Raw genomic sequence first — 13,325 nt, 5'->3', positions numbered from 1 at the left:
TTAGGGATAACTTGGCCGAATAGTCCGGCGCACCCCGGGAGTGTTCTGCGTTCGAAACCCATGAAAAAAATGTCTGTTGGGCAGGAACTTGTAGAAGTAGTCCGGTGCATCGATGCACAAACAGAAATGTAAAAAAACACCTTGACATTGGTTCTCGGAAGCGTCCTGCGTTCTAAACGAGTAAATTGAATACAATTCGAATAGCAGTGGTTGACACCTATGCGTAAAGTGTTTCAGTTGCACATTTACGTTTTCCAACAAGTGCAGAATGACGAGCTTCGATTAGTATTGCAGTGATGTTGGAAAAGTCGACACCCTATGAAGTTGTAAAAGCATGTTTAATCGAACTTATATTTGAAAAACAAAATCGTAAAATTCTACTTCTTTCTGCATTAAATTTTTCCAAAAAACTAATTTTGTTACCATCATACCATTACATGCCATACAACAACCTTTCCACATAATATTTCGATTTTTCTTTCGACTTAAAAAAATCAAACAGATATGGGATATGAAAAGTAGAATACCACTCTAAAAGTCGCAGAAATGAAAAGACTTATTTATATGTCTCAAATTACCTGCTTTCCAGGATATTACGCTTTTTCTAAAGTTTAAACAGTCCCGGAAGTTTGAGGCTTGCTCGCATTTCCAGCATTGTAAACCTTAACAAACTCTTTGCATTTATGGGAACAGCATCTGCGTTTAGAAATGTAAATGTACAGTTTGCACCACAACATTGCATGACGTAGGTCTCCATTTTTTGCAAAACCGTTTCCCAACTCCTTAATTGATAAGGATAAATACCAACATAACTAACCAAACAATTACGACAGATTGAAGCAAACTTTTTTATTAATTGCATTTTGAGAACCATATAATTAGTGTAAGAGGAATGATGTATCCGAATTTTATATTTCGTCATTCACATACCTTTTGAGCTTTGCGGCAAATTAATTAAGCAGAATCACCACAAGTAAACAAGCATTTTGGGTTGTTGTACAATTTTAACGCAGTTTTAAACTTTTCTTTTTTTCGTAAACTAGTCCATTTCTCATTGCAGCGAAGCGAAATTCATTATCGCGTAATGATATAAAGCGGTACTTTCCTTTCAAACTCTGTTAAACATGCCTTCCACCTCAGGCTTTGACACGATGAAAAACATCGAAATGTAAAACCTTTGCTTCTTATAATTTTTTACCACTCAATAAAGACTACCCCGAGTTTAAAACAACAACAAATCACTTTTGTTTCACCCTTCTTATGTTGTTTATTTTGCCCAAACGATAATTTTCCAAGTTTAATGATACCGACATATATCATTGCACACGTATGTTTGTACAAGTTCGGAGCTTGAAATGGATCCAGTCCCAAGTCTGTAATAAACACTCGCTCCTCGTCTCCGGCAATCTCCAGAAGTTGGGTCATGTTAAAATCCTTCGTGTTGGTATCCCCGACGAACCGAGTAAAGGTCTAGAAAACGTACAGAAAAAAATAAAAACCAATGCAAAATTCATAAGTTTGGCTTCTAATTTTTTCCAAGCAAACCACTTATAACAAGGGAATGTAGGGCTTACCAAAACCCCCAAGTCTCGCAAGGCTTGAGCAGTTTCTAACACTTCATCATCCGATTGGGCGTCGCTTGTAACGATAACAACATCGAGATGGTGTTTACGATGTCGTACGTCCACATTAAAAACACTGAGAGCGTATTTAAGCGCGGCACCGATGTTAACCTGACCATTCTCTAAAAAATACAGATTAGTTCAACAATAATCCCATCCAATGAAACTTTACATATGCGTCAGTGGCCATAAAAGCCTGTTCAAATCCCTATAGTCAGCGAGTACCAAAATACCTACTGTCCCTTATTCATTTGCACTGCAGAATTTTGTTGTTGTGCTGCATGGAATAGTGTGAGACTGACTTACTCTTTTCCTGTAGAGCTTTTTTTGAAAGCTGTCCTTAAAGAGACGGTTGGGCAAATAATCTAATAATTGTCACAGGTTGATGTTATGGAAAGATGATTTTCCTAACTTAGTATAAATCGACGTATAGATCCATCTTTACCAGTTTGTGCAAATTTTTGCTCCTTAACAAGTTCGAAAAAGGACGAGCTGTTGATGTCGAGATGTGTGTCTTCGAATGTAATTGAGTCCTCAAGATAAACTCTGCCGCTAAAAGGAATGCGTGCCATTCTCATTGAGTCCAAACCCATCTTGTACGTCCTGCATGGCAGTATTTAATTTAGTATTTTGGTCATACTAAAAACAATTATACTCATGAACTATCGCTAGCAGTAACTATACGTGCAATTGTTACTGTTTAAGCTTATTCTAAAAAGAAAAGACCAATTGCTCAAAAAACAAGGTGTATTTTTCTTTCTTTCTGATTAACAAAAATTTAAGGCAGTTAGACATAGTAATAACATTGTTGTATTCTCACCGGATTGAAGATTTTGCCACTTTATTGGTTATAGATTGCCACATTTCGGCGTCACTTGCATGTACCATAACCATGTAGTCGATTGGAATGTATGGTGGGCAGGGCCCTAAACAAAAACGTCAATATTGTTAAAAAATTGAACTATAACAACTCATATGTCTACTAACTTGCGCAACACTGCTTTGGTTGACTCCACTGTCCGTTACGAAGACATCGAGATGTCCCAGCTTGTGGTGTGGGTTGGATCGAGAATCCATCACTGGTACAAGTAAACTCACAAACTGAACCAGGATTGTTGAAATTACTGCATTTTACTTCACCATTGGAAAAAGCCGTCGGTACTGGTGGGCATTGTGCATTGGCTGAAAAATGGATTTGGTTTGGAATTTAGCTACGTTTCATAACAAAACAAAGGATTTTGTCGTGATTTTTTTTGGAATAGAATATGATTGTCAATGATTTGGAGTGAATATCACCTGCACACATGTTATTTTCGTTGCACATGGAGGTTTCACAGCAGCAAGTGCAAAGAGAAGAGCTACGGTCATTGTTACATTGATGCTGACGAGCCCGACCATCTAGAAAGTTCAATGGAAACCAACAATCAAATAATGTATTTTCTAGCTTTGAGGTAACACTAAACATACTAACAGTGATATTTAAAGAACGGTTTTAAATGTTTACGTTTTAACATACCTGCATTTCATCAGATTTACAAGCTGTCCTCTGTTTGCAACCTTTCCATATTATATTTTCCGAGTCTTTGCGTCTTACGACGGTCGAACAAATGTCCTGGAAAAGAATTTCACTTCAAATTAAATTTAGTCGTACTAAAACGCGTGGTTAATGTACTGTTGCTGTAATAATGTCAGTGCTGCAATGACTTTTTGGAAAACTAAAGTCCATTTTTTTTTACTGGACTTAATTCAAGTTTAGTTGATTTTGCTCGGGAAGTGAATCGAGTAAACCGTTGTTTTAACGGACCAACATAGTATCATCAACTAACTGCAGTTTCACTAAATGTTTCTTTTCTGAGATTAAATTATGTGGTAAATAAAAAATCTGTCTAAAACTGAAATACCTGTGACCCAATGCATTTTACCGCCTGGCCAGTCAGTTTACATTCCTCCAAACTTGTTGCTTGGTCACATTGCCAGCATTGTAAACCTATGGAATAAGAAATAAACTAAAATTAAACAAAAATTGCACGGTTTGTTCGCCTTGAGAAGAAAAATGTAGACCAACAATCTCAATTGCCGTAACCACTATTTTTAGGACTACATTTGCGTCATGCACTAAAACCTTCCCTAGCAACTTAAATTTGCACTGTTTTACATTGTAAAATATTGTTTGTGTTATACCTTGTGAGACTTGCAAAATTCCAACAAAAACTAAAATTGCTGTGCAAGTCATATTTTTCTCCCTGTTTAAAGTATCAGAGTATTTACTATCACCATCACCACAGTCCGCATATGTCATATATTTAACCGCTGGCGTTGGAAGGCCCTTGGGCAAGGTCAGTAGGTATAGTGTTATGTTTTTATTTATTTTCATATGCTACATTTCTATATAGTTGTAACCAATCACGGCACGAATCACGGCACGAAAAATTTATGATTATTATTATTTTTTTAATCAGTTATTTTTTTTCATTTTTAGACCTAAAAACAACACATACCTGACAACATGCGTTTCAATACTTTGCAGATATTATCGACAATAATAAATTCAATGTGATTGATATGTTTGGCGTCTGGTTTACACTTTAAAGTATAAATGAATAATTCCCTGGAGGCAATTCTGCATTGCCAAGTTGGCAAATGCCTCGTGCCGAGATTGGTTACAACTATATAGAAATGTAGTTCATGACAACAAACAAAAACCTATTACTAGACCTACTCACCTTGCCGAAGGGCATTCTAACATCAGCGGTGTATATAAAATATATGTAGAGTGCGGCCATGGTAATAGAAAATAACTCTTTACTCTGAAACTGTGAAAAGGGAGGAAAATATGAAAACTTGCACAGCAATTTTAGTTTTTGTTGGAATTTTGCAAGTCTCACAAGATATAACACAAACAATATTTCAAAATGTAAAAAAAACGCAAATTAGTTGCTAAGGAAGGTTTTAGTGCATGACGCAAATGTAGTCCTATAGGACTAAAAATAGTGGTTACGGCAATTGAGATCGTCAGTCTTCTCAAGGCGAACAAAGCGAACATTTTTGATAATTTTTGTTTTTTTTTTAATTCCATAGGTTTACAATGTTGGCAATGTGACCAAGCAACAAGTTTGGAGGAATGTAAATTGTTTGGCCAGGCGGTAAAATGCATTGGATCACAGGTATTTCAGTTTTAGACAGATTTTTTAACGATTTACTACAAGTAAGTTAATTTAATTTTAGAAAAAAAAACATTTGGTAAAACTGCAGTTATTTTATGAGACTATGTTAGTCCATTGAAACAATGATACTCGAGTCACTTTCGGAACAAATTCAACTAAACTGAAATTAAGTCCAGTAAACAAAAACTGTGACTGCAATTCTCCAAAAAGTCACGACAACGCGTCTTAGTACTACTAAATTTAATTTGAAGTGAAATTCTTTTCTAGGACATTTGTTCGACCGTAGTAAGACGCATAGACTCGGAAAATTTATTATGGAAAGGGTGCAAACAGAGGACTGCTTGTAAATCCGGCGAAATGCAGGTATGTTAGAACGTAAACTTTCAAAACTGTTCTTCAAATATCACTGTTAGTATGTTAATAGAGAAAGTGTTACTTCAAGCTAGAAAGACAATTATTTGATTGTTGGTTTCCATAGAACTTTCTTGATGGTCGGGCTCATCAGCAGCAATGCAATAGTGACCGTACCTCTTCTCTTTGTACTTGCTGCTGTGAAACCACCATGTGCAACGAAAACAACATGTGTGCAGGTGATATTTACTACAAGCCATTGACAATTCTATAATATTCTAGAAAATCACGAAATAATTATTTGTTTTGTTACAAAAACGTAGCTAAATGCCAAACCAAATCCATTTTTCAGCCAATGCACAATGCCCACCAGTATCGACTGCTTTCTCCAATGGTGAAGTGAAATGCAGTGATGGCAACAATCCTGGTTCAGTTTGTGAGTTTACTTGCACCAGCGATGGATTCTCGATTCAACCCACACCAGAAGCTGGGATATCTCGATGTCTTCGTAACAGACAGTGGAGTCAACCAAAGCAGTGCTGCGCAAGTAAGTGAAAGCAACTATTTTTTTAGGTAAATATTTTACAAACTTTGACATTTTTGTTTAGGGCCCTGTCCACCATACGTTCCAATCGACTACATGGTCATGGTACATACAAGTGATGCGGAAACATGGCAAACGATGACTAATAAACTCGCAAAATCTTCAATCGGGTGAGAATACAACAAGGTTTTACATGGCAATGTATAACTGCCTTAAATTTTTACTAATTAGAAAAAATAATTATCTCTGTTTTTTTGAGCAATTAGTTTTTTCAAACACTCTGCTAAAACAATAACAATTGCACTTATAAGCTTAGCTACTGCTAGCGATAGTTCATCTAAACTTAAAAACCACATGTAGGACGTACCACATGGGATTGGATTCGATGAGGATAGCACGCATTCCTTTTAGCGGCAGAGTTCATCTTGAGGATGCAATTACATTCGAAGACACAAATATTAACATCAACAGCTCGTACTTTTTCGAACTTGTTAAGGGGCAAAAATTTGCACAAACTGGTAAAGACGGATAAATACGTCCATGTACAATATATAAGTTAGGAAAATTATCTTTCCATAACATCAACCTGTATTTTTTTAGATTGTTGGCCCAACCGCCTCTTTGAGTATAGCTTTAAAAAATATACATGCTCTCATACCCACTGACGCATATGTAAAGTTTTATTGGATAAGGTTTTTGTGGAACGACTCTGTTTTTTTTTCAGAAGATGGTCTGGTTAACATCGGTGCCGCGCTTAACTACGCTCTCAGCGTTTTTAATACGGACATACGACTTCGTAAACACCATCTCGATGTTGTTATCGTTACAAGCGACGCCCAATCTGATGATGAAGTGTTAGAAACCGCGCAGGCCTTGCGAGACTTAGGGGTTTTGGTAAGCCCTACATTTCTTTGTTGCAAGTGGCTTACTTGAGAAAAAATTCAAAGCTAAACATAAGAATTTTGCATGGGTTTTTATTTTTTCCTGTACGTTTCTAGACCTTTGCTCGATTCGTCGGGGATACTAACACAAAGGAATTTAACATGACCCAACTTCTAGAGATTGCTGGAGACGAGGAGCGAGTGTTTATTACTGATTTGGGACCTTCTAGATCCATTTCAAGCTCCGACCTTGTACAAACATACGTGTGCAATGATATATGTCGGTATCAATAAACTTGGAAAATTATCGTTTCGGCAAATAAACAACATAACAAAAGTGGAACAAAAGTAATTCGTTATTTTTTAAACACGGGGTGTTTCATTGAGTGGTAAAATTGTTTTGTTGTTTTAGAAACGAAGATAATGAGCAAAGATTTAAAATTTCGATGTTTTTTATTGGTGCAAAGCCGGAGTTGAAAAGCTTGTTTAACAGAGTTTGAAACGAAAGTACGCGATAATATTTTTTGCTTTGTTCAAATGAGAAATGGACCAGTTTCCGAAAAAAAGAATCGTTAAGAACTGCGTTTTTGGAATTGTATGTTAATGACTGCAGCAAAGTTTTGCCTGGTTTTAGGATGATAAGCTTAAATGGTGTTTAACATAACAACAACCCTCAGGCAGTTTAAAATGTTACATTTGCATGAGGTGAAGGAGTGTCGAAGAAATGACTTCCAATTTGATCTGCAATCGAAAATTATTATGCGAAAAAACTTTCTAAAATATCTCATTGAACAGCTGAAGGTATGGATTTCAAAAAAGATTCCTAAACGAATAAGTGGTATAATGGGACTTCAGTTCAATATTTCAGTTAAAAATGTTTGTTTACTTTGTATTGTGTTGGCTTAATAAAATGTCGCAATGCCCGAAAGGTATGTGAATAACAAAATACTAAATTGAGAGACATTATTCCGCTTACACTATTTATATAGTTCTCAAAACACAATTAATGTTTTCTTGCTGCTCGTTCACTCTTTTGTAGTTGTGCAGTTAGTTATGCTGCTATCTAACTCACTCTTATCAATTAAAGTAGTGGGAAAACGGTTTTTCGAAAAATGAAGACCTACGTCATGCGATGTTGTAGTGCAAACTAAATACTTACGATTCTAAACGCAAAAACCGTTTCCGTAAATGCAAAATGTTTGTAAACAATGCTGAAAAAATGAAATCTGTCATTAGCTGTACAACATATACACTTTAGGACGTTTTTTCGGACAATAATTGTCGATTGCAGATTAAATTAAAAATCTTTACTTTTACGCTCATCACCTCAGGCAATTGCCAAAATTTTGAACTGCCTCAGAGTTGTTGTGATGCAAAACATATGTTAAACCACAAAAAGACTTACGAACCTTTGCCGTAGCTCATGAAGAGCGAAGAAATCCAGCAAACAGGAAAGTCTGTGATAATTATACTTGGTGTATTTTAAACCTACAACATTATTCCGTTTTATAATGAAGGTGTACGCAGAACAAAAGCAAATTGTTGCAACTAATATATTTAAAACTCGTTAAGGTTGTGTCAAACTTTGTTGTCGAAGTAATTCCTTTGGCATTCGGTCTTTCTTGAAAGTATGCTAAGGGTGATATTTTTTGCATTATTTTGGTTCATTGCGTTTAAACTTGGGACAAATTTGCACCACAAGGCTTAAGTAAGGTCGGCATTGACTCGCGAAGTGGTTTTCCTTGGGACGCCGAACGCTTTGTACATAATCAAGTCCTTACTGATATAATCCAGAATAAAATCCCTTCGTGAGTCAATCCCAGGTATAAGCTCAATAAACCAACATAGTGCAAAAGTTATCACCCTTAATATTTTCATATCTTGATATATCACTGATGATGGCATGAGCATTTGCCGAAACGTTTGAACAATAAAGCATGTCGCTTTTTACGTCTATTTGGGCCGTTATTTTCACCATTAAACTTATGAATGGTATCTTTTTCCGTATTTTAAACGAAAGCGCTACTTTATTGTTATTACTTAAAAGAAAAGAACTTTTTATTTACTTAAAAGATTCCTATGCTACATTATAATTTCAACTACTACTAGGGTGGTGGATCTTACCGACATCTGCTCGTAAAAAGCTAAGAAATCTGTTTCTGGAGGACGCAAGGAGAATAAATTATTGTGGTTAGAACTTGACCGAATTGTCCATGCGCACCTGACCCATATGCAGACATAAAAATCTATTCAGAATTCATCTTTGAAAGCTTCCTGTGTTCGAACCCGGAGAAAACATTACTATTGAGTGGATGCTAAAACTCGTTAAAAAGTGACCCAACAACCACTTATCGTTCTGCAAAGCGATTACGTCAAAGCCTGGCTTGCCCCCAGCTTGTGTACATTTGACAATCGGTTTATCTCTTACAGAGCATGGTGTCATACAAGAGTTTGCGTGATCTGAATATTGCTCAGCAGCCAAGATCTTTAGGAAAACAAACAAAGCTTAAAAACATAGACTTTTTCTGCCACTTTGCCGGGTATAAGTCGAATCATATTCATCAAAAGATAAAACTTTTAAGATTGGCAATATGATTTTAGTAACCATGTCTGATAATAGAAACGCATGAACAATCTTAAAATATTTGTATCAAAAAAGGTTAAAAATGTAATGTGATGGCTTCAGTTATCTAGATTGATATTTAACAATAAGCCAACATCACTTTGGTTTCCAGTTCTTTTTTGGTTTATGCCTTGTTGTGGCATCGAACAGATTTGGCAAGGCATTTTCAGCCCACACTACTGTAATGTAAACATTTTCTGAGTATTTTTTATTCGCTTGCAGCCAATGTAAATATTCCCAAATCGGCGTATTTTTCATCGGATACAACACTTTCCTCTATCTGTGCCTTTTCCTAGTTCCTTATCATTTTTGGATTTAAAAAGATGTGAAAACGAAACGGGTAACATAAAAACATGGTCTACCAGAAAAACCTTTTTTTTATGTTTTTCTACTTATCAAACCAGAGCTGCCGAACGGACAGCTGGGAAGATAAGTATTAAAATATTTTTTTCCTTCTAGGTTTTATGTTAACGTTAGAATAAACTTGTCCACACACAGAAAGCACTGTGGGTTTTCTATGCCGGCAGAGACGCAAACCCAAACAACGTGCAGACGTTGTTTAACGTTTTCTTGACATTTCAATCCTAATAAAGCTTCTGTGCTGGACCAGGGATTACAACAATACGACAGGTTTTGGAGGATAAAACGCAACTAAGCTTGTCCAAATGGTTATACTGTTGTTTAAAATGCCTAAAAATGTTCGCCCCCCACAAAGTCCCTGGAAACATCTTACCGATCCCAAACAGCAAGGCAACGTGAAAAAACTACATTGTTTCCTTTTGCCGCAATTCAAATAAGGTTACCAATGTCGTAATTACTCTTGTGCAATCTCAGTAAAATTTACAAATATTGTTACACACATAAGATTGCATAAAACTGATTCCACGCTTTTGAGGTGGCTTGCCTAAATTGTTGATTGTGATCCGATCTTCGTTTCCTGCGATTTCCATAAGCTCCGTCATGTTGTAAGATTCCTTGTTTGTTGGACGAACAAAACGTGCAAACGTCTGAAACGCCAAAAGTCTTTAAACTACATGTGAACAATACAAGCTACTATCTACACATCAGAAATCGAATCATGTTTTATCCGTTGTTCTTGTATCCAAACATTGTCAGTTTACTTATAATTTTGAGTTTATTTATGCGAGTATAGTGAATTGGTATTTTAATAATTTTAATTGTTTCTTACCAAAACACCAGATTCTCGCAATTCTTGCGCTGGACCTAAAACGTCATCACTAGACGCGGAGTCGGTGGCAACAATAACAACATCCAGGTGATCACTAGGAAGACGCTTGGGATTTTTCAAAACGTCCAGAGCATACCTTAATGCTGCACCAATGTTTACAAGTCCGTCATCTGGAAAACGGTAAAATGTAAGATACATCGTTTACAGTTCGTATTTATACTAATCTTTCATACTAATCAAATCTAACTATTGGTAAACTGGTACTTTTTATGGTAAATTATGTGTATTTGGCGTTAATTTGTTGAGAAACACACAGCTAGTTGATAAACTTTGGGCCACTAGATTTAAATTTATTTAACTTCTATATATTTTTGGTGTTTTGAAACCAAAAAACGTATATTTTGCATGAATGTAGAAAGGTTTCATACTACATTTGAACAACGATTACCGGTTTTCGCAAATTTCTGCTTCTGTATAAGTTCCATAAACGCAGTTTTGTTGCTGTCGCAAGCATTATCGTCAAAAGTAACAGCATTTTCTGTGTGTACCCTTCCACTGAATGGAATGCGTGCAATTCTCATTGAATCAGGACCAATGTGATAAGTCCTAAAAACTTTGTACTTTAAAATGTTTTAATTAGTAACACATTTGATGGCGATTGGCGGTTATATTTGGATTGATATATGACCGTGTTAAAACAGGTCTAAAAGAGTTTAATAAATATCAGCTATTACATGAGTATTTACTTCAATACGTTATCTGCCAATCTTTGAAATGTAGCTTCGTCGCTTGCATGCACCAAAGCCATTGAATCCACTGGAACAAATGGAGGACAGGGTCCTGGAAAACAGTAGTTATTGTTGCCTAATAATTGAATACCAAGGTTTGTGACTAACTTGCACAGCTCTGTGTGGGTTGACTCCACTGTCCGTTAGGAAGACATCGAGATGTCCCAGCTTCTGGTGTAGGTTGGATGAAATAACCATCACTGGTGCAAGAAAACTTACAAACTGAACCAACGTTGTTGCTGTTACTACAAGTGACTTTACCGTTCTTGAAGTTGCCAGAAATAACTGGACATTTTTTCTTTGCTGCAAAAACATTTTACCGTTAACTGACTATAGTTGAAAACGCAAGAAATGAAAACTATAACTTACAATTTGTTTTTACAGCTTGCTTTATCATAGGTTTCACCTTGACATGTAATGTGTTTGTTGCACATCAAAGTTTTGCAGCAGCAAGTGCAAATGGACGAGCTTTGATCTGTATTGCATTGATGCTGAGGTTTTTGACCACCCCAAAAGTTCTGTGAAATACGCAGAAATCAAAATACAAACCATTTTTGCATGTACATTTACATCGAGTTTAAAAACACGACTTCTTAGTTGTGTGTGATTTTTGATGGTTTCTCACTACATAGTTTATAACACTGTGCTTTTATTGCCTTTTTAGATTGACAAATGAAGTATGACATTTGATACTAAACCGGAAAAAAGCTTAGAATTTGCTCAAATTTGGCAAAATAGAACAAATATAATCATTCTCGCATGATTTACAGTATTACTTTTCCAGCAAATTCAATTATATCTACATATATTATTGTATAATATAGTTAACCTGCATCTGACTATCCATACATGCTTTTCGTTGTTTGCACCCTTTCCAAATCACGTTTCCGCATACATTGATTTTTGCAACAAATTTGGATCACAAATCATTTAAAGCAGAGAGTCCAAACGAAATTGCATTTATCCATTAAACATAAACTGAACATTAACTTACATTTTTCTAAAAACCCGAACCATTTGAGCTCTATATTTTGTTTTTAAACTTGAACCAAACCTAAAGCCAAATTACAAACAGTTTGACACCCTGATTAATTGCGCTACAACAACAACAGTTACTATCTCACATTACTTCGCTATGGTAATACGTACCAAAACATTTGCTGTGTAAAAGTAAATCTATTGAATACTGTTTATTCTTTAACACAACTGTTGTTTGTATCAATCTAATCATTTAACGAATTGTAATGTAGCTTACTTGATCTCCTATACATCTGACCGGTTTTCCGTATATTCTGCAATCTTTTTCGTTTGAAGCTTGATCACAACGCCAACATTGCATACCTGAATAAAATTTATAACTGGTTGTTTAATCTCGTAGCAAAGTTGACCTCATATCAATATTTGACGATTTATAATCTATACGACACTTCACATCATGGTTCTGCATACATGAGTTTGAGTTTTATCTTTTTACCTCTTGTACAGTCCAGAATCGAAAGGATAATAACCAATCCAACCAACTTTCTCATTCTACAGCACATTTTAAACTATATCTATACTGTGGCGTCGTTAAGCCTGGCAAAGCTGTACCAAAACACCGTATATTGCGCCTCAGGGTAGGCATTGCAATTCTTTGGCTACATATAGCGTGACATGTAGAAGGCCGAATAAGGGTCAAACACGATTTCAAGCTGTAATTTAATCCAAATTAGTGTTATGTTTAAAAATAATGTGCAAATAGTAGCCTAAAGTGTTATATTTGAGTCCTTTAATTACCGAATTTAAATCATAGCTTTAGAAAGTTTGTCCTCGAAATATTCTTGAGATGAATGCTTGTAGAAAATAAACTGCAAAACAATCGGATGATTTTCATGTACGAACGACAAAAAGCTGCTTGTTTCAGCAATTAGGATAAATTACCTTTCGAAAATCCCATTTGCGAATACGCAATAGTTAACTTGATCTACTTTATATAAGTATGACCCTCGGGAACTTTTATAATAATATTGTGTTGAACAAGAAATTGTAAAGGCTCCAGAAGATAAGTCTGAGTGAAAATAGTGACAACTCCAAAGAAAGCAAAACTGCTTTCTTTTCTGTAACGTCGTTGCTTAAGTCTGTGCAAATATCAGACACGACATATTGAGACTTCTATTCGATTCT

General features: G+C 35.7%; 3 protein-coding genes across 3 annotated transcripts; 1 reads left to right on the top strand and 2 right to left on the bottom strand.

Moving 5' to 3' along the window:
- Positions 1 to 217: 217 nt before the first annotated feature.
- On the bottom strand, positions 218 to 2,801 carry LOC145229626 (uncharacterized). The gene is made up of 6 exons (XM_080094968.1): positions 2,610 to 2,801; positions 2,443 to 2,548; positions 2,068 to 2,225; positions 1,575 to 1,744; positions 1,243 to 1,470; positions 218 to 316 (listed from the first exon to the last, which is right to left on the bottom strand). The coding sequence occupies exons 2-6, from the start codon at positions 2,514 to 2,516 to the stop codon at positions 218 to 220; spliced, it is 729 nt and encodes a 242-aa protein (XP_079951094.1). The 5' UTR covers positions 2,517 to 2,548; positions 2,610 to 2,801.
- On the bottom strand, positions 2,747 to 3,856 carry LOC145229500 (uncharacterized). The gene is made up of 5 exons (XM_080094851.1): positions 3,804 to 3,856; positions 3,524 to 3,609; positions 3,139 to 3,234; positions 2,919 to 3,020; positions 2,747 to 2,804 (listed from the first exon to the last, which is right to left on the bottom strand). The coding sequence occupies exons 1-5, from the start codon at positions 3,853 to 3,855 to the stop codon at positions 2,754 to 2,756; spliced, it is 387 nt and encodes a 128-aa protein (XP_079950977.1). The 5' UTR covers position 3,856; the 3' UTR covers positions 2,747 to 2,753.
- An 859-nt stretch (positions 3,857 to 4,715) lies between these two features.
- Positions 4,716 to 6,876, top strand: LOC145230079 (collagen alpha-6(VI) chain-like). The gene is made up of 8 exons (XM_080095456.1): positions 4,716 to 4,786; positions 5,054 to 5,149; positions 5,265 to 5,376; positions 5,490 to 5,684; positions 5,746 to 5,851; positions 6,042 to 6,199; positions 6,406 to 6,575; positions 6,680 to 6,876. The coding sequence occupies exons 2-8, from the start codon at positions 5,144 to 5,146 to the stop codon at positions 6,854 to 6,856; spliced, it is 924 nt and encodes a 307-aa protein (XP_079951582.1). The 5' UTR covers positions 4,716 to 4,786; positions 5,054 to 5,143; the 3' UTR covers positions 6,857 to 6,876.
- The last annotated feature ends 6,449 nt before the right edge of the window (positions 6,877 to 13,325 follow it).

Source organism: Phallusia mammillata, chromosome 5, assembly GCF_965637545.1.
Source record: "Phallusia mammillata chromosome 5, kaPhaMamm4.hap1.1, whole genome shotgun sequence".
Classification (NCBI taxonomy): Eukaryota; Metazoa; Chordata; class Ascidiacea; order Phlebobranchia; family Ascidiidae; genus Phallusia; species Phallusia mammillata.
This window is presented reverse-complemented; position numbering and strand designations above follow the sequence as displayed.